This window comes from Typopeltis vanoorti, chromosome 3 (genome assembly GCF_054136105.1).
Source record: "Typopeltis vanoorti isolate ZY-2024b chromosome 3, IOZ_Tvanoo_1.0, whole genome shotgun sequence".
Taxonomy (NCBI): Eukaryota; Metazoa; Arthropoda; class Arachnida; order Uropygi; family Thelyphonidae; genus Typopeltis; species Typopeltis vanoorti.
Window position 1 is genome coordinate 30944464 of NC_143551.1, and position 22792 is coordinate 30967255.

The following is a 22792-nucleotide window of genomic DNA, read 5'->3' on the forward strand; positions in this document are numbered from 1 at the left end:
TGGGAAACTTCAACTGGCTTGTTGCAGAGTCTGGCATTGGGGAAGGGGAGATGGTTTTTTAATGAATGTAGAGGTGCGTGTTCACGGGACCGGTTTCCCTGTGAGGGACGAAAAACCTGAGTTTCCAGGTGAAAAAAAAAACTCCTACCTCCATATGAGACTGCTAACTCACCTATAGTTGAAAGAGACCAGATAAAGTTTCCTTACATCTTGGACAGGAATAGAACCCAGGTCTTTTCGAAGAAAGGGCTTTGATTATAATGACTGAGCTACGGAGGCTCTAAGTGTATATAATACCGATACTTCCATGATATCCCCCCCCCACAATCTCTTGAGCTCTCTCTCAATTGTAAATTTTATGACTGTGATATTTAGCAAGTGACTAAATCCATCTCAATAGGTACTAAAAAAGGCTATTCTGCATAATAACTTATTTTTTATGTAAATTTCATCTATGAAAGGTTGTAAACCTTTAATACATCAGTACTGTATGTGAACTAAGAGATGATGATCTACGAACCCTGATCTAGAGATCAAACATGGAAATTTTTCATGTTTGGAATTTAGTCTTTTTGATTCAAACCAATTCATTCCTCTGATAAGCAGAATGGTGCTAGTGGTCTCAACAACAGGTGATGAAATTCATTTACCACCTAACTAAATGACAAATGTAGTTAATAGAAGTTTAAATTCGAAAATGCTGACAGATGTTCAAAAATGCAAGTCATGTAACCTGGTATCATCATTTTCACAAATGCTTACTGCTCTTGAATTACCAGTGGTGATCTTTGGTAAATTTATGTGCATTAAACACACTAAAAACAAATCAGTAATATTATCAGTAATTCTGAACATACATGCATGCCTCTTCTAAGCTGAATAAACAGAAGAAAGAGTTACTGCATAAATCAGATTCTGCATCATTCAAAGATATAGCCTTTTTTTGGCACAGCATCAAGGATGTTCAAAACCACTGAGGATATCACTGGTTCCTAGCAGACATGTTTAATTTTATTACTCCTTGAATAGTATGAGAAATACCATGGAGAGTTCTAACATCTGGAAGAAAAAAATCACATTAACATAAAAGTATTTTACCTACTTTTTTTTATATTTCTAGATTTCAACAGTATTACTGTTTTGGCTACCAATTAAAATCCTGCAATGCTCCCTGTAAGAACTACTTACAATAATAATCATCATCAGAATCATTTGATGGAGCCAAGACTTATTATGGCCACCACTGAAGGTGTTACACCCTGATATCTTAAGAATATAGAATTCTCAGCTATCATGGTGTAACATGAAGAATAAATAAAATAAATTAAAAACCCTGCATAAAAGATAATAGTTGAATTAATTAAAAGAAAAAGAAAGATTCTTGCATCCAATAAAATATAAAAAATATAAAGGCTTTTTTTAAACTAACTAACAAAAGAAAGAATATATTAATATTGTGATATGATTTAAATAAGAAAAGTTAAATAAATAAGACAGAAAAGGATTAGTCATAAAAGATGGTATGTGAGAGGCTAGAGATTTAAGTTATTAAGTAAGTTCATAGAAAAATTTTGGAAAGGGGATTAAATTAGAGGCTAGCAAAGGAAAACAACAGACTATCGCTCAGGGCTGATTCCCGGATTGAGACATCGTTACGGGCTCGCCAATCAAAGGACGTTTGGCAGAAAAACGCCACCCTAATTGGTCGGTGAAGTAAAAACAAGTAGGGGGCAGAGAAAAGAAGTTAGAAAAAGTGCTGTTAGGAGAACAGGTATAAAAGAGTTGGAAACCCCCCACGAGGCTTTTTTGGTTTTGATTTTGATTCTGTTCCAAGGGAGTCCTTCGCGAGCTCTTTCGTAGGAATTTCACGGTGTTTTCCTGAGTGGCGACATAGGGGTTATATCTCCACGCCACAACACGGAAATGAAAGCAAGTGGGATTTCGATTCCGTATTTCCTATGAGAGAAGCGAAGAATGCCATAAAGTCGAGGAAAAGAAGGCATATTCTTTGTGTTCCAACTTCAGTGACAACTACGAAAAACGGAAAATATATCTAATGTTAACTAAAATTTGTCTGTGATAAGTATCATTATTCTAATACGGAATTGTTGAAGTGATCAAGAAAATTTTATACTAGGACTTTAGTATCTGACAGAATATATTAAAGATAAGCTGGCTAGTGTTAATGTTATGTGAAAAATTAAGTGTCCTGAGAATTCTGCATGTCTATTGTAATGTATAGGAAAGTTAAAATGTCATAGTTGCATGTTAGTGCAGAAAAAGGTTTAGTTAATCTACTTAAGTTTGAATAGTTAAATAGTGTGAATTAATCTTATTTGTCCATGTCAAATGAATTTACACGTTGAATGTGTGTGGCGGCATGATCGTAATACTAGATATGTGTTAGTGCAGTAAATGGTTTAGTTAATCTACTTAAGTTTGAATAGTTAAATAGTGTGAATTAATCTTATTTGTCCGTGTCAAGTGAATTTATGTGTTGAGTTGTTATGGCGGCATGATCGTAATACTCATTATAGGATCATAGCCTAATTACTTGTAATAAGCTAATGTTAGTTTGTAGGTATTTAGTTTAGCATTAAATTGAGTAATCACAAAATTGAGTTGTACCATGTTAAGGAATTTAATAAACCTTTGTTCAATGATAAAAGAGTTGTCTGAAATTGCTGTCCAATGCACCACTTGAAAAATTACGAACCTAATCACGTGGGAAATTAATGTTAAGAAATGAGATAAAGTGTCACGACTGCAACATAGTTACACTTTCAGACATATTTGAGTTCTTTCTCCTTGTTTTTGTATATAATATCTTAAAGTAAATATCCCAAAAAGGTGCAGTATAAATACAAATATTAGGGGTACTAAGGGGAGAAATAACTTAGATATTAGTATAAGTTTTGGGTGATATCTTGTGTGTAGAAAATAGAAGAACATAGATAAGAGGAAATTACTAGATAGAATAAAGATCGTAAAATAGGTCACAACATAAATGGCGCAGCCGGTAGGATATAAAGTATAAGAAAGTTAAACGAATAGAATAAGAAGAATAGGTCACAACATAAATGGCGCAGCCGGCAGGATATAAAGTATAAGAAAGTTAATAGAATAGAATAAGAAGAATAGGTCACAACATAAATGGTGCAGTCGACAGGATGTAGTTTAGCTGATTAAATCTTAATTACAAGCTATTCACAACAAGCTGGTTTTGGTGGCAGATCAGACAACTGAGAGGTACAAATTTAGTTAAGTTTTGTTGAGATTTTAGAGAGTTAACTAGTGTAAATTGGATGTGAGTATGACTGAACCATCCAGTAATTTAGGCATGGACAACAGCGAATTTTTTCGTTACATTAACCCACAGCAGGTGTTCCCACAATTTTCGGGTGAGGAGACTGATGACGTCCTAAATTTCTTTAGTTACATAGAAGAGCTTAGAAGAGTTGGAGGATGGACTGATTTTCAGTTGCTAGTCCTACTCCGAAGTAAACTGGTGGGAAAGGCTAAAGCTTTCCTGTATTCTTCCCCCATTCTCAAGGAAACCCTGGATTACTCCCGATTTAAGTCAGTCCTAATTTCCAAGTTCTCAAAACTAGGAAGCTTGGGAACTAACTTACGGAAGCTCCAGAGGTGCTCTCAGAAAGAAAAGGAAAGTGTGGCTGAGTTCCATAACAGGTTACTAACGATAGCTAGTACCCTAAATGTCCTTAGTGAAGAAAAACCTCACTTGGACTGGGCCATTTTCCAACAATTCAGACAGGGAGTCAAACCTGAATTGAAGGAGACAGCATTCGATAAGAAATTATCCAATTTAAGAGAATGTTACGATGTGGTAAAAGAACGCTAACAATTGCTCGGAGACCTTCGTCTCGTATATGTTCGTGGGTCAGTAAATATAATTGAAGAGAAGGAAAATTCTGAAAAGAGGCAAGAACATATTAAAGAGAGTAAGGAGAGGAGAGAAAGATCAGAAACAAGAGAGAGACTAGAAAAGGACAATAAGCAGGAGATAAACAATTTGACAGAGTCTTATATTAATTCAGATAAAATCAGGGATATTGTGAAACAAGAGATAGAGATACTCCAAAAACCCCTTATGGATCGGTTAGATGAAGTAATGAAACAATTAGGAACATTATCTGTAAGAACCCCAGAGCCTAATTGTAGCAAACTGAGGAAACCATTAAGTTGGTTAAAGAGGAAGTTGAGCATCTGCAAAGACCCCTTCTAGATAGATTAGACTCAGTTATGCAGACTATCCGAAGTCGTACCACAACATGAGACAGTTATTTCTCAAATTCAAGGGAGAGTTAATGACCAAAGAGGCAGTAGAGAGCCCCCAAGATGTTTCAGTTGTAAGAAACTGGGACATTTTGCTCGAAACTGTTACTTTAACAAGAAGAGTTTTGGTAGAGGTCATGACAGAGATTCAGACTCACATACGCATACAGAGTATGGAAAAAGGGACATGGAAGAAAGGGGCAACCTTACGAGATGGAAGTGAAAGCCAGTGCATATGGAAAATACTGCAATGGTTTGTTAGACACTGGGGCTCAATCATCAATCATATCTGAGGATTACTTTAAGAAAATAGAACCTCATGCCAAAGATAATATCACTCACCTTAAACAACGAGTGAGAGTATCAGGTGTCACAACTTCCATGACTCGTGCTTCTAGGTCTGTGAATTTAAACTTATACCTGCCTGAGTTCAAATTATGTGTTTGGCAGGGGTTTTTGATCCTACCAGGATCCTCTCTTCCACACACCAAGCTGATCCTAGGCAGAGATTTCCTATCAAGGTATGACTTTAAATGTGATTACATGAGGAAAGAAATATACTTATTGGGAAGGAGACAATTTACAAGGAAAGGAAAAATTCCAGAGTTACTTAAGGAAGAGAGAAATGAGTCAAGAGAGGAATCGTGAGTCCCACGTAAATAAAGTGAAGAAATCATCACATGAAGAGGTAGTCTGTGAAAGGAAATCACAGGTAGTTAAGGTTAAATCAGAGGTAAATTTCTGCAAGGTTAGAAAAGGGAAGAGAACTAAAAACCAAAGAAATTAAGTACATCAGTTATGAGCATACTGATAATGGAAAAAAAAAAAAAAAAAAGGGAGGAGGAGTGAAAAACACTTCGTAAGAAAAATTTCTCTTAAAGAAATTTTTTGTTTAAAGGGGGGACCTTTGTTACACCCTGATATCTTAAGAATATAGAATTCTCAGCTATCATGGTGTAACATGAAGAATAAATAAAATAAATTAAAAACCCTGCATAAAAGATAATAGTTGAATTAATTAAAAGAAAAAGAAAGATTCTTGCATCCAATAAAATATAAAAAATATAAAGGCTTTTTTTAAACTAACTAACAAAAGAAAGAATATATTAATATTGTGATATGATTTAAATAAGAAAAGTTAAATAAATAAGACAGAAAAGGATTAGTCATAAAAGATGGCATGTGAGAGGCTAGAGATTAAGTTATTAAGTAAGTTCATAGAAAAATTTTGGAAAGGGGATTAAATTAGAGGCTAGCAAAGAAAACAACAGACTATCGCTCAGGGCCGATTCCCGGATTGAGACATCGTTATGGGCTCGCCGATCAAAGGACATTTGGCAGAAAAACGCCACCCTAATTGGTCGGTGAAGTAAAAACAAGTAGGGGCGGAGAAAAGAAGTTAGAAAAAGTGCCGTTAGAAGAACAGGTATAAAAGGGTTGGAAACCCCCCTACGAGGCTTTTTTGGTTTTGATTTTGATTCTGTTCCAAGGGAGTCCTTCGCGAGCTCTTTCGTAGGAATTTCACGGCGTTTTCCTGAGTGGCGACATAGGGGTTATATCTCCACGCCACAACATGGAAACGAAAGTGAGCGGGATTTCGATTCCGTATTTCCTATGAGAGAAGCGAAGAATGCCATAAAGTCGAGGAAAAGAAAGCATATTCTTTGTGTTCCAACTTCAATGACAACTACGAAAAACGGAGAACTGTAAAGAAATAGATGTCCACGTGGCGAGTTGCACAGCCGATATATAGATGATTCAGAGTGTGTCTAAGCATAGTTCAACTCAAAAAGGAACGTAGGAGTAGCAGATTATCGAAGAGGTTACACCAAGCAAGTTCAATCAGAAGAAGGTAAAGGCCCATATGAAGAACCCAAGAAAGAAAGGTACTGTAAAATATATCTAATGTTAACTAAAATTTGTCTGTGATAAGTATCATTATTCTAATACGGAACTGTTGAAGTGATCAAGAAAATTTTATACTAGGACTTTAGTATCTGACAGAATATATTAAAGGTAAGCTGGCTAGTGTTATTGTTATGTGAAAAATTAAGTGTCCTGAGAATTCTGCATGTCTATTGTAATGTATAGGAAAGTTAAAATATCATAGTGGTATGTTAGTGCAGAAAAAGGTTTAGTTAATCTACTTAAGTTTGAATAGTTAAATAGTGTGAATTAATCTTATTTGTCCATGTCAAATGAATTTACACGTTGAATGTGTGTGGCGGCATGATCGTAATACTAGATATGTGTTAGTGCAGTAAATGGTTTAGTTAATCTACTTAAGTTTGAATAGTTAAATAGTGTGAATTAATCTTATTTGTCCGTGTCAAGTGAATTTATGTGTTGAGTTGTTATGGCGGCATGATCGTAATACTCATTATAGGATCATAGCCTAATTACTTGTAATAAGCTAATGTTAGTTTGTAGGTATTTAGTTTAGCATTAAATTGAGTAATCACAAAATTGAGTTGTACCATGTTAAGGAATTTAATAAACCTTTGTTCAATGATAAAAGAGTTGTCTGAAATTGCTGTCCAATGCACCACTTGAAAAATTACGAACCTAATCACGTGGGAAATTAATGTTAAGAAATGAGATAAAGTGTCACGACTGCAACATAGTTACACTTTCAGACATATTCGAGTTCTTTCTCCTTGTTTTTGTATATAATATCTTAAACCAAATATCCCAAAAGGCGCAGTATAAATACAAATATTAGGGGTATTAAGGGGAGAAATAACTTAGATATTAGTATAAGTTTTGGGTGATATCTTGTGTGTAGAAAATAGAAGAACATAGATAAGAGGAAATTACTAGATAGAATAAAGATCGTAAAATAGGTCACAACATAAATGGCGAGCCGGTAGGATATAAAGTATAAGAAAGTTAAAAGAATAGAATAAGAAGAATAGGTCACAACAAAGGTCCTCACAGTCATACAAATGCTCAAACCGTGTGTCTTACACCAATTTACTGTTTCTGCACTTGCCACACTCAGATAATGCATTCCACTAACCAACAACTCTCTATGAAGAAAAAACCTGCCTCTCAAACCCTGCAATATCTCCTTATACAGCTTCCAGGAATGGTTACCCATTTCCCTCTATATTAAGAAAAATATTTTCCACATTAATTTGGTAACAATCCCAACCAACTTTTATGTCTCAATCATATCAACCCTCATTCTATCCATCCAACTCTGCAAATGGTATTCCTCAATATGTTCTTATAACTGAAAGAACAGACTGAGGAGGAGTTATTTTTATAACTCTTGTCTGAATCTTTCTGCATCTCTTTAAAAATCCCTGATCCTTGCTATTAATGTGTCTTTGTCTAGAAGTAAATAACTTCACAACTATGTTATTCATGCTTTTTATTCAGCATTTTATTATGAGAAATGTCTACAATTGCTCGGCAATGATGTCAGAAACAGTAGCTAGCATCAATCATATAAAGCATAACACTGTGGCACTCTAAATAAATTCCATCTACATTCAAATTTGGCCACTTTCACATTTTCTATACTTTACAACAACACACACATATAATAATAAAATAATTATTATATGTGTTGGAATTCTATAAAAGAACCCCGACATTATCATGAGTAAGGTTGATAAGGAGACATCACTGCAATAATAAACAAAACGGATGACCATAATAAAATTCTTCACATCATCAATAATCCAAACACTTACAAAACAATCTCTGAAGCCCTATTCCTAACATTATTAAACAAACTGAAAAACGTTTACACCAAGTCATAGAGGAACACAAACTAGATAAATATACTGCTAATAAAATTGCTCCCCATTAAATCATTCTCACCACTAATTTTGGACAAATTAAAATACACAAACCAGGCTATCCAGTACGTCCCTTCATACAAGCATATCACAATAGATTCCTTGTCTAAATTTATTGCACTTCTACTACAAATAGTTAAAATATTCAAAGTTTATGATAAAAAATGCTAATAAACTCTTCCAACATATCAAGAAAACTACCATATCTCCCAACAATATTCTTTCTTCTTTAGATACTTCATCTCTATATATTAACGTTCATGTGCCCAAAAACCCTTGATATCGTACATACTCTGCTTATAAATGACTAATCCTTATCGGAAAGTTCAAAATTATCTCCTACAGATATCCTCTCTCTAATAAGATTAATAATCACAGCAAAATACTTTAAATACAATGACCAATTTTATGAACAAATTTTTGGTCTTCTCATGGGCCAGAACATTAGTATACTCGCTGAACTTTTTCTTGCCCATATGGAAATGCAATTCTTACTCCCCTCTCTGTCAATTAACATCAATTATTATGGTAGATATACTGTGCATCAGAAACATGGATGCTATACAACAGTTAGTCCATTCATTCAACACCTTCAGCTCCAGATTACAATTCTCAATTGAATACGAAGCAATAAAATTCATATTCAATTAATTTGAATAGGAATTTTAGTATAAAGTATTACTCCAAACCTACAAACATTGGAAATTATCTGCATTTCACCTCCTATCATCTAAGGGTGATACTGTGTCAAAAATTCTATCATATTAACACAATTCATTAATGTTTACAAATATTCATCTTCTGACACTGCTTTAAACTAAGAATTACTCATCTGAAAGATATATTCACTCTTCGAATACCCCAAGCTACTTATCGACTATGCTATTCACCCAGCCCAAAATCATGTGTTCTTCTCAAAGCTGCATATCAACATCACATATAGCTTTAAAATTCCCACATGTCCAAAACATCTATAAAGCCATAACATGAATATGCAAATATTCAAATTTCAGAACTGTCTTCATTACAAACAACAAACTACAAAATTTACTAAAACATAGAACCACAATAACTCAGGCCGACATGCTACTATGTCATAATGTAGTTTACAGGCTCAACTGCCAGTCAGAATGCAACAGATGCTATATTGGTCCCACCATTCGTTCTATCAAGTCTCGCTTAATTGAACATTTTCGGGACTGTAATATTCCCATACCTGACTGCCTACTTTCCACCACAAAGAAAAAAACAACCAAAATCCTACTACTGAAATATTCTTGCATGCAATGCAATCTATTGATTTCCAAGAAAATAAATCTAAATTACGCTGTTCTGAATCACTAGCAATAAGAATCACACAATGTGCTATAAGCACAAAAAAGACCATATTTACAATCCCCTTCATGGCAATTAAACCAAATAAATTTATATTGTGTACTCTCAATATTGCCAGATGGCTAGCACACAATCCAATCAGTTTCTGCTTTATTCATCTGATGATGTTTTCAAAGTAACAAAATTGTTGCTAGCTTACTATATATAATAGGTTTTGTTTCATTCACAGTTCTTTAAAATCCAAAGGTTACAAATTCATCTTTTCAGTTTTAACTGTTTTGTCATTGTTTTAAAATTCTTGTTTCATCTTCATGTTTTCCTACATTCATCTGTTATTATCTGGTACCCACCACTCTAAATTGCATACCATCTCAGCTCTAATAAAGTCTTTAGTCAAGTTTTCAGCATTTATATTTTCAGGACACAGGTATGTTAATTAATGTTCTTCTTTAATCAATAGTTGAATTAGTAAATTCAACTCTTAAGCCTTGTTGTTAAAAAAATGGGGTCTGCTCCATAGCAAAAATTGCTTAGCATTTTCTTTTATATTGTAAACATTTTAGGAGCATCATGAATTTCAGTAATCTAAAGGAAATATGTATTTTATTTGAATAAATATTCAAGGAACAGAAATGATAGATTAATTTGTTTGGCAGTGTTATGTGCTTACATGGCAAATGAATTCCATAGTCTGGTGTGAAACTACCACTGAAGGTTAAAATATTCCCTGTTTATTGGAGGTTTGAAAAAGTTCCATGTTTGATCTCTAGCAAATGCTCAAATTATCTAACCCCTTATGCCATGTGATATTAACACCAATGTACAACAGGTTTTTGCCGTATTTATGGGTGATATGCATATTAAAAAAATAAAGACGCAAGACAGAGAACTGTTGAGGAGATGTGCTATAGGAAAATTAACATAAAGAGTATGACTATAATGGTTATGCTAAATAGAAGATGAAGGATGTTGGAAAAGCAGCCTGGAGATTTTACTGGGTAGCATATGCACATATAAATAGATAATAAAATGTAAGCTTTGCCAACATACAGACATGGGAAATAAGCTTATGTGGCAAAAGCCAGAATGAGCTAACACAAACTGTACTGTTTTTTTTTTTTTTTGTTTTGTTTTGTTTTGTAATATAAACAGACTTATTACAAGAGACTTCTTCAGGTATATAAGCAGCATATATACCCCTGAAGAAGATGCACAAACAAAAGAATAATGTAGTGAAAACAATAATATTATTTGATAAAAGAAAATCAAAATATTATGCATAATCTGTCGAATTATGAAAGCAGTAGATAATAAATAATACAAATGAAATTATACAATAAAATTTTGTGCACCAGAAAAGATCAAAGAGACAGTTTCACGTTAAGTAGTACTTATTTGCAATCTGACAATATCAAAGTGCAAGCACAAATATGGAACCTTAAGAAATGTGATAGTATATTTGTGTTTCCTCATTGGCTAGCGAGGAAAGGAAACTGTAAACTGAGCCTCACTCAGAAAAAGATGATTTTGAGACTGAATATGAAATTGACTATTTAACTCATTTAAAACATATGCAATTTAACAACTGTCTCTTATTTTAATTCTAGAATTTTATTATTATACAGGCACCTCCGTGGAGTCTGAAGACCCAATCTATCGTACCTCTCCTTGAACCCATGAAGAGAAAAAGCACTTGCAACTGGGGCTAGCAAAAAAATCTAGCCCTCACACCCCCTAATGACCACACCTTTATTCAACTTCAAGAGATGATCCCTTTTCTGGTTCCTGTAGCCAAGTACTGAAACATTTCCCCTGCATCAATCCTATAAAACCCTTTAAGCAACTTAAATGTTTCTATCATATCCCCTCCTTTTCTCCTATCAACCAATTTCTGCAATCCACACACCTTTAATATATTCTCATAGGGAACATTCCACAGGTCACTCATCTCTGAATCCTCTCCACTGCTTCCTCATCCCCAAGAAACCAAGGGGATGATTTCGACTTGAGCACAGCAATCCAGATGTGAGCATATCAAGGCCTTATAAAGAGGAATTACAACTTCCTTATCTCTACTTGTTAATGTGTTCTTCAATAGCCAAGTATACTTGGGTCTCTTTTTATGCAGATTTGAAGTTATGCGGTGCACGCCCACAGATACGAGACCTTTCGACACTTCTGCACATGTCAACAGAAGGAGAATCCATTCCGATAATAGGGTAATCCAGCGTTTCCCAAACTTTGCCTTTACCATACAGATCTGATGTACTGACTATCTCTTCTGGTGATGAAAGTGATTTTGCACTAGTTCACAAATGTTGCCGAATATTGTCTAATAGCGATGATAATTCAGATGACAAAATGTTAAAAAAAAAAAAAAAAAGTTACTTTTCAATAAAATTAAATGAATAAAGCTTTAAAACAAACTTAGGCATTCTTATTTTCCTGAATTTTCATAAACTTTTTTTATGCGATTTTAGGTTTATTTTAATTCATTACTTTGGTTTTATGTGGTTTTAGAAAATTATGGAATGTATCCCAGATTTTTCAACGTAAGTTAGGCTTTTTTTGTGCGATTTTTTTATATGTGGTTTTCTGTGGAACATACTACCACAGAGACCCGAGTGTAATTTATGGGCTAATTTAGCAACTTTAGCAATATCTCCCCTAAACTTTAACTCTCTATCTACCACTACCCTTAAATCTCTAGCTTCATCTATTTCCTGGAGTACAGTGCCATCAATGTAATACACAGCTTGCAATCTTTTTATCCCAAAATGCAGAACTTTCCATTTTTCAACATTAAACTGACACCCATTAGCTTTAGCCCATACTGACAGCCTATTTAAATCTTCCTGCAAGCTCTCAACATCACATTGATTAACTATTACTCTATCTAATTTTGGATCATCAGCAAACAACTAAATATTTCCTTTCAGATTATTTCCAATATCATTTATGTACAAATTAAACAGCAAACAGTCCCAGAACTGAATCTTGTGGCACACCACTAGTCAGCTGTTTTTGCCTTGATTCTGCCCCTCCATATACCACTTTTTGATATCTGCCCAGCCGCCACCCTCTTATCCACTTAAGCAGTGTCACATCCATCCCAATTTGTTCTAATTTATGTAACAGTGTTCCATGTGGTATTCTGTCAAATGCCTTTGCAAAATCCATCAAAATCATCATTAAGCCATTTCCTTTATCCAACTCAGCTGTTACTCTATATTAAAACTCAATTATAAAAACTAACACTATTAATCTTAAAAAAATATATCTTTTTATTAAAAAATGTTACCTATATAGGTATTGTGTACATGATGTCGACTTATATATTTATTGAGAACATAATGAGGTGGTTCACTGCTACCCCTATAGTATTTAATGATCACTTCATCTGGAATGTATAAAAAAAATAATAAGTATGTTAACATATGAATTAAATGATATTACATAAATGAACTTTAGTAATATATAAAAGAAGCTTTTTTTTTTTGCTATCAGAATTCAATTATGAGATATTTTAGTTAATTAGAAGAAATCTGTTATTTAGAGGCTATCATTAATAAATTGCACAATAAACACTCTTCAGTTTGTGTTTTAAATCACTCTTCTTGAATACAGTAGTCATATTCTTTCCTTCCATGGAAAATAATATATCTTTTTCTTCTTCTTTCCAGCCATTTGCTGTTCACTTTTGGATGAAGGCCTCCTCCAGTTCCTTCCACCTTTCTCTGTTCTTGGCAATGATGACCAACAAAATGTGACAATTCATCACTCTACCTTCTTTTAGGACATACTTGGCCTCGTTTTCCTTCTTTTGGAATCCAGTTCATTAGCACGGTGGTCTATCGCTCATCTTCTCTTCTGAATAGATGTCTGGCCCATTTCCATTTTAGTCACTTGTGAAGAATGATGTCAGTGATATGAATCTGGTTTCTTATCCAGGTGTTTCGCTTCTTATCTTTTCATGTGATGCCTAGCATCAACCTCTCCATTTTTCTTTGGGTTTTTGCTAGTTTATTTGCCAGTGCTTTTGTTAAAGACCAAGTTTCACAACCATATGATGACTGGAAGTATACACTGGTTAAATGTCTTCCTTTTTAAACAGAGTGGGACATCATTGTTTTGAAAAATGCTTTTCAATTTTCTGAATGCAATCCAGGCAAGTTGAACTCTTCTTTATTTCCTTTTGGAGTCCACAGTTTAGATCAATGAGATGACCTAAGTATGTATATGAAGAGAATCTTTCCAAGAAATTGTTTTCTATTATTATGTTTTTTGGTGTTACAAAATGATTAAACATGATTTTAGTTTTTTTCTCTGTTTATTTTTAGACCGACTTTTCTGTTTCCATGATATAAGTCTTCTATCATTATATTAAGGTCTTCTGGAGTGTTTGCAAAAATTATATCATTTGCATATCTTAGGTGTGTTAAGTTCTGTTATTAATTTTTATACCAAGGTTTGTCCAGTTTATATTATTAAATATTTATTGAAGGACTGCTGTAAAATTTTGGGTGTTAGAGAGTCTCCTTGTCAGACATCTTTTTCAATTGATATTTTATTGCTACTCTTGTGAAGTTGGATTGTTGCAGTGTGGTATAATTCCTGGAGGAGGTCCATATATTCTCCAGGAACTCCCTTATTCTGGTGTGCTTTGATTACTCCATTAGTTTTGATGGAATCAAATGCTTTTTCATAATCAATAAAGGCTAACGGAGAGACAATTGGTATTCTTTTCTTTTTCTATTATTTGTTTTACTGCATGAATATGATCAATTGTGTTAAAGCCTTTATGGACTCCTGCTTGTTCTGCTGGTTGATATGAGTCTAGAAGAGGGGTTAACCTGTTTGTTATTACTTTTGTGAAATTTTTTTACAGATTAGAAAGAATACCAATTGGTCTATAGTTCTTTACTTTTTCGTCTCTTTTTTTTTTTTAAATAACAGTATCAGAGTAGCACTTTTCCAGTTTTCTGGTATCTTCCCTCTTCTAGGCACAGATTTAGTAAATTGGTGACATTATGGCGAATTATGTTGTTTCCTCCCCATTTAATTAATTCTATGTAAATTAGATCTTCACCAGGACATTTTCCATTTGTTTTAATGCTTGTTTTATTTCATCTGAAGTGAATGGGGAGATGAATTCCATATGTGATGATGGAAGTTTTTTCACTTGGCCATGCTACTAATTATATATTTGGTTTAATCCTTTATCCAAGTGTAAGCAAACAAAGTTTGCACCTGAAGTAATTTCAGGACTGGGGAAACTCATGGCAAAGATGGTATAAGTTCTCATCACTTGCCTTAGTATCCCATAATGGAAAGCACATTTCAATATCACTATCTCAGACCCTGAGGTGGTGATACTGAGGTCTTATCCCACTAATGAGACCTCAATAAAGGTCGAATTCAGTCTGGGTAGTGACCCTTCCCTTAATGCATAGCATTATACATGTCCACAAGGAGATGTGCTTTGCATTATGGGATACTAAGGCAAGTGATGAGAACTTATACCACCTTTGCCAAGAGTTGCCCCAGTCCTGAAAAAACTTCAGGCACAAACTTTGTTTGCTTACACTTGGATAAAGGATTAATCCAAATATATAATTGGTTCCATATGTGATGGGGAAGAATTATTTATATTTGATTTATCTATTGAAGGATCACTATAGAGTTCTTTATAAAATTCTTCTAGTCTGCTTAGGAATTGTTTTTGGTTCCTTGTTGTACTTCCATTCTTATCTTTCATTGCATTTCTTTGACTTTTACCAACTGATAAGTGTTTTCTTAGTATTTTCATATTTTTATTGTTTTCAATTGTTTCTTTTATTTTTCTAGTGTTATAAGATCTTATTTCATTTCTCATCTTTTCCTTATTGTTTTGCATAGTTCTGCATATTCTATTTTAGAAGTTTTTGTCTTGTTTCATATTTCATCTCTTTTTTAGTCTGAAAGTTTATGGTCTTTTTGTTGTTTGTTGCTTTTGAATTCATTGGTTGCTGAGATTATTACTTCTGTTAAGTTTTGCTTATTTTATTTATGTATTCTGCAAATATATTTATTAAGTTTTTGATGGAGCTTTTCTTCATAATCCTTCTTGCTTTTAATAGGTTTTAAGTCAAAAATTCTGGATTTTTTTTATCGTTTAGCCATTTTATTCTTTCCAATTTGGGGTTTATTTTAATTTTGGCTCTCACTAGTCAGTGGTCACTTCCTGTTTTTACTTGATTTAGTACTGAGGTATCTTGAATTATTTCTTTATTATTACACAGTATATAATCTATTTCATTTTTTATTTCTCCATTTGGACTTTTCCATGTCCATTTTGTTTTGGGGGCTTTCTTAAAAAATGTGTTCATAATGTAAAGCTTGTTACTGATAGAGAATTCTGTAAGAGCGATTCCTGAGTTGCTGCATGTACCATATACGTATAGTCCTATTGTGTCTATTTGGTGAGGTGGATGACTTACTTTGGCATTAAAATCGCCCATTATTATAGTAAAGTTTGATTGCTATTTCTTTTTTTGTCTAGAGTGTGCTACAGTGAGTCATAAAATGCTTCTAAATCTTCATCAATGTGGGATGAGGTGGGAGCATATATTTGGATGATCATGAATTTAACTTTGGAGTTTAAGTATGATTTCTATCATTCTTTCATCTGTGTAATTAAATTCTTCTATAAGGTGTGTAGTTAATTAGAAATCCTACTCCATATTGTCCTTTAGTTTTCCCATAATAGTATAAGTAGTCTTCATTTTTTAGTTTTATTAAATGTTCATCCTGCCTGCAAACTTCACTTAAACCTGATGTCCCATTTAATATGTTTTAGTTCTTATTGTAAGATGATAAGGTCTTCCTCTTCTTTTAGTGTTTGACAATTAAACGTTCCTATACAGATAAAAAGAGGATTGCAGTGATTACTATTATATTTATATTTATGAATTCTTTGAGCTATTCCAGTATTGCTTATTATTTGGGAAAGCTTCCCCACTGCATCATACTCTGGCCTCCATAAATGGTTTCGATCAGAGGTAGTCATATAGTTGGGGAAATTTAGTCACATCGGTGTTTGCCCATGAGCTTTACGGCCTTTCTTTTTTCTTCTTAGCATTGAAGTGGAGGGGTTGTGGCCTTTATATATATACTGACTTATAGTATCTCTGAACTTATTGTTCATGTAACTGCTTTCTGTGACTTTATAGTATAAAGCAGTAAGCAAAGCTTTATTCTAGAGTACCATACACACATACTAAATATTTTTTTTGGGCTATAACTCTTTAAATTAAAAATCAACTAGTGCATTTTATTCCCTTATAGGAAGTAGGTGAGGCGTTTTGTGGAGACTGAGTGCGCAGTTCAATCTCCACTGGTAGCCAATCAAAGATAGTTGATTGGCTACCAGTGGCCAATCAAAGATAGTTGGCCCAAGACTATCACTAATTATAAGCAGAAACTGATGAAGAGACTGGCAAACAAGTGCTCCCATCTCTTGGTATCTAACCCTAACAGGATATACTCTTGTCTGAAACATGTGGGTTCTATAATCGATTTTCTTGAATTTACGACATGAAAAACCCAAGTTCCTGGGAGAAAAATACCCACTTGCCTGTGGCAGAGGTCGGCTGACTTGGGAACTAGTCGAAGAAAGGATTAGAAAAAGTTCCTCCAATCAGCGACTAAACTTGAATTTAAATATATCTTCGGACAGCCTAGCATGGAGGATGCACGCGGCACTTCCACTGAGCTACACAGGCCTTTTTTTTTTCTTTAAAAATTTTTTCTCAATTTAAATTTTTAAATTGAGAAAGTATTAAAAACCATTAAGGAAAATAATCATAAATCAGTATCATTGCCCTCTTTTCTGTATTGGCAGTAAAATCTTTAGGTAGGTTCCTACATCTTTTACAAAATTGATATAAAAGCTATGAAACTAAAAGCTGACATGAAAAGAGTATGATACTGATGAAATGAATAAGTATAATATTGATAGTAAGTAAAAAAAAATGACAATAAAAACTGGAAAAATCATACAAGCCAAATTTCCTCCCAATATCTCAGCCCTATTTCAGTTCACAATGAACTCAGGCTATTTTGTTTGGCAAGGAAAATTCTACAAACAGATAGAGGAGACAGCCATGGGTTCACCACTTTCCCCACCTTTGGCCAACTTCTTTATGGAAACTTTTGAAAAGAAAGCCTTAAACTCTGCCCAACAAAAACCCACTATTTGGCTTCATTAAGTGGATGATGTGTTCGCTATTTGGCCACATGGCTCAGATACACTCCACTCCTTAACACATTTAAACAACCAACACCCCCAGAATCCTGTTCACCCTGGAAAAAGAGGAAAACAACAGCCTCCCTTTCCTAGACACTCTAATCACTCGCCAACCTGATGGATCCTTGGTTTTCTCTGTTTAGAGAAAACCTACCCATACAGGCAGATAGATTCACCAGCAATATGGGGTTATTAAAACACTATATAACAGGACAAAATTAATCTGTTCAGATGACAATGCCCTAACCACTAAACTAAACCACATCCTTAATACTTTCTTAGCCAATGGCTACAACCCCGCAAAAAATATTAAAACCAGTAAAACAACCCCCCCCCCTCTCACAATAAAGATTACACTAAATCTATCACTCACCATTTCTTACATCCGGGGCACCTCTGAAAAAAGAATCAAAATCCTTAAAAAATATGACTTGACTACTTGTTACAGACTATAAGAAGTTGGCATCCCTTATCCGCTTTACCAAAGACCAACCACTTCCCCTAGACCTACCTGGGGTATACTAGGTCTCTTGCAGCTGTAAATTGTCCCACTTTGGCCAAACAGGCAGGACAGTGAATATCAGGATTTCAGAACACAAAGACTACATCTGGTTTCACCAGTACAGACACTCTGGGCTTGCAGACCACACTCTAGATACCCACCACAGAATATGTTAGAAGAAAGCCAAAGTAATACACTGTAGCAAGTTCAAGTACGAAAGATTATTTATAGAATCAGCCTCAGCAGCCATGACAACCCAATATAGCCTGCTAGGGGACACCATTAAGACTTTAGGAACAAAAGTAGTTTCTTATCTTCTGCTTTTTGTAATGCCTGCGTGCACATACCATATTTGTAAGTTCCCATGAAGATGACAATGTGACATTGCCGAAATATAGGAAGTATTTATTAAATTGTTTTTTAATTAATATTCCAGTACATGTAAATTTCTTAAATAATTTAATAGTCATATGTTGCCAACATATAAGCCTTTCTACAAGAATTACTTTCATGTTTTAAGATATTTTAAGCTTTTAATGTACCTTCTGTGTCCAACCAGTTTTTATTTTTTCCAGTCTTTATCCTCATTTCATTTTCAGTTAATTGTAATACATACACACACACACACAATTTTTTTACTGGTTCCCGAGTTAATCTAACTCTGGCACTGGCAAGCAGGGTTTTTTTTGTCCCATAAGCTCAAGAAAATCAACCATCAAACCCACACTATTTTCAGACATTAAAAATATTGTGTTAGGGCTAGGGACGGACCACAAGATGGCAGCACTTGTTAGCTGCCTCTTTACTGCATGCCAATTAAATTTGCGATAGCCTTGGGCCAGCTATCTCTGATTGGCTACCAGTGGAGACTGAACTGCCCACTCAGTCTCCAAAAGTTAGATAGGGCTAAATGGCCTTGCCTACTCCCTATACGGGAATAAAAGGCATTAGCTGATAGTTTTTTTTTTAATATAATTTTTTCTTAAAAATTTATAAAATTAGAGCATAATTGGCTTATAACTGAAGCTTTTAAAGTTACGATTAGAAAAAAGGTTACCAGTTACATTCGTCACATTCTTTTTTTTGGCTATGATCAGGTCAAGACAGATATCATGCACATATATAACTAAAAGGTTAATACAGGCATGTGAATTTGAGGCCTTAAGATAAACCTTCAGAAAACATAATATCTAGTGATAGCAGGAGATACATACGATTTGGATGTACTAGGAATATGAAAAATAAAATTATTCGATGGGCACTTTAAATATCTGAGAATAACACTGCATAAATCTGGCAATTGTGAAAAAAGATGTGGATTATCACTTATCACATAGGCTTCTCAACACGAGTTGAGAAGTACATGAAAAAACAAAGAAAACTATTACAAGGGTCATTATTAAAGTATTTAGATACATGGATGTGATAGATGACTATTAATACATCAGAAACAATGGGCATGTGCAGCAGAAATGGATGGCTTAAGAAAATGCCATCTTATCTATTATCCAGTGAAATCAAAATGAAATCAGATAAAGGTGCAACAGCAAGAATCTACAGTAAAAAGAGAAGGGAGATTTTACAGTGGTACATCATGGCAGAAGCATACCATATAGCAGATTGAAAAAAAAAAAAAAAATTGATTGGGTTCCTCCAGATAGAAGAACAAGGAGAAAATGTTTGAGTAACTTGAGGAGAGGGGAAAGGAAGATGACACAAAGCAATAAAAGGCAACTGATGACAAGTGGAGAAGCATATAAAAGGTACAAACAGAGATAATGATTATAAAATAAGAAAAACTAACTATTGAGCTATTACTGAACTAAAGAAATTAGTTCTTTTAAACAGTTCATAGGTAGAAAGTTATTTAACTTGGTTATAAAGTAAATTATACTTCTCAAGAAATTATATTCTTGTTTAATTCTTTACCCAGGTGCAAGTAAACAAAGTTTGCAAGTGAAGTATCTTGACAACTAGCCTATTTGCATACAGAACTGTTGACATCATATCAATTGCTTCAGCATCCTATAACGCAAAACACACCTTAGGCATGTCTATTGCTATACATCATGGAAAGTGTCATTACCTAGACCGATTTTAATTTTAGTGAGGTCTAATCAGTGGAGGCCTGAGCCAGAAGAGATATCAAGGCTGAATTAATGCAGAGGTCATATATTTTTCATATCACTCTAAATCTCACTGAGTGACTCTAAAGGGTCACTACTTAACTCATCATTCCTAACCTGAATTACTAGAGGACTCAGAAAACTCATCAGTAGCACTCAGTAATAGGCAAAAACCTGTCACTGAATAGAACCGAGTTTATTCTACAGTTCAGTGGGTGCCAGACCCAGAAGAGATACCAAGGCTGAATGTTTTTTTTTTATGTTGTTCCCACACATGAAAGGTTGTATACATATCTACAATGTTTTTTGTACCATGGGTGGGCTAAGGATTGTTTTTTATATTTTTTATCAATTTTATATATTTTTTGTCGGGGGCTTAAGGGTCAAAGCTATATAACTGAGAGGAGACCTCCACATAGCCTTTAAAGGAATGTGGAGAACCGACCAGGGCTTCTGACCTAATGTCCAATCCTCACCTTCTCATGGTGCACCCTGTTGGGTATCTACTTGGATACTGAATGAACGAGGATGGGCTGGCAATTTGGGATTTAGCCGACCAAATTGTATTCTTATTGGTTAAACCAAAATAAAAAATGATGGTACAACATGACAAAATTTCATGCCGGCTGGGGCGTTGCCCGTTTAAACAAGGCCCCGTTGTTTTCGCCAGGGAACCAGGGTGAACAGCGAAAAGTCAGCTACTGGAACAAATCTGAACACAAACCCCAACTCAACATCACCAGAGTTAAAGATCGGTACTATCAATGTAAGAAGCCTGAATGGCAAAGAAATGGAGCTAGCTGAGGAATTAGATAAGTACCAGATCAACATAACAGGGGTGACTGAAACAAAAAAGACCAAAACTGGTGAGATCTTTCTGAGCAATAAATACAAAATGTTATATTCAGGCAATGACAATCAAGGAAAAGAAGGAGTAGCCATAGTATTCAACACTAAATACGAGGCTAATCTTCTTGAATGGCAGTCAGTCTCAAGTAGAGTAATGTGGGCAAATATGAGAATGGGGAACTGGACAATGAGACTTATTTGTGCCTATGGCACAAATAAGTCTCATTGTCCAAACACACAGAAGGTTCTACTAAGGTAGAAGTGGGGGAATTTTTTGAGGCTTGAGAAAAAGCCACTGACACAATGAAAAATTGGTCCTTGTTGGGGATCTATATAGCAGAGTAGGAAATGATTGTGAGACATACAAAAATATTTTGGGAAAATTTGCAGAAAAGAGCAAAGCTAATAATAATGGCAAATATCTGTTGGATTTCTGCTCAAGACATCGACTGGTTATTACTAACACCATGTTCCAACATAAAAATGTGCACAAATTCACATGGAGAGAAGAGACTAGGAATAAGAAAAGTCTCATTGACTATGTTATTGTTGATAGTGATGTTTTCTCCCTGGTGCAGGACACCAGAGTGTACAGAGGATTTGAAATTGGAAGTGATCACTATTTAGTCTTGAGCAGGATAAAATTGAATTTCATATTGAAAAGAATAACATGTAAGAAAGTTTTAAAGCAAATAAAAGTTGAGCAGCTCTCAGATGTGAACTGTAGACTAAAATACACAAAGATTATTGAAGAAAAAATGAAAGAGTTTGAGAACAGGAATCAAACCTTGGAGATTCAGTGGCAAACTCTGAAGAAAACATTGATTAATTCTGCCAGAGAGGCATTTGGTGAGGTTGTCTGTAAGGATAAAAAAATCAGAACTCCCTGGTGGACACAGTAAGTTAAAGAGGCAGTGAAGGAAAAGAAGAAAGCATATCAAAAGTTCCTGTCAAATAAGTCAGCTTGTGCTCTTAGAGAATATAGAGACAAATGCAAGAATGCTAAACACTGTGTAAAACTAGCTAAACAAAAGTCATGGGAAGACTTTGGCAAGAATATAGAAAATAAATATCAAGGTGGTGGTAAAATATTCTAAAGGTTGTTGAAGAATCTTAGGAATGGAGGAAAGTGTCCTGTAAAAGGAGTGAGAGATGATAAAGGTGACATGAAAATGGGAGAAAAAGATATCGTTGAAGTATGGAGTAATTACTTTGAAAAACTGTTAAATGAAACAAGCGGTGATGACAGCACAGTGGTAAAAAAACACTGACCAGGCATGCAGTCAGGAATACATATCCATACTTGAAGTAGAAAAAGCCATCAAAGGCTTGAAATGTGGAAAGGCTGCAGGAGTAGATGATATTCAACCAGAAATGCTGAAGTATGGTGGTGTGAGAGTCTTACAGTGGCTGCCCTGCATAGTTCAGAAGGCCTGGACAGAGGGACGAATTCCCAATGATTGGAGTAGAGCTCTCATAGTACCCATATATAAAAAGGGAAATAAAACCGCATGTGAGAATTACAGAGGTATTTCCCTACTGAGTGTTCCTGCCAAGATCTATGCAAGTATACTTGAGAAACGGTTGA

The 22792-nt window shown here is 34.5% G+C and overlaps 1 protein-coding gene across 2 annotated transcripts in view; it reads right to left on the reverse strand.

Annotated features, from left to right (window-relative positions):
* LOC150108020 (large ribosomal subunit protein mL62-like) overlaps window positions 1-22792 on the reverse strand; it is a 121968-nt gene that overhangs the window by 61699 nt on the left and 37477 nt on the right. The window contains exon 3 of one of the 2 annotated variants that reach the window (XM_090390579.1): window positions 12742-12840. The exons of the other annotated variant lie outside the window; for it this stretch is intronic. Coding sequence (XP_090246705.1) covers window positions 12742-12840 — 99 coding nt within the window. The remainder of the gene's footprint in view (window positions 1-12741; window positions 12841-22792) is intronic. 2 annotated transcript variants of the gene reach the window in all.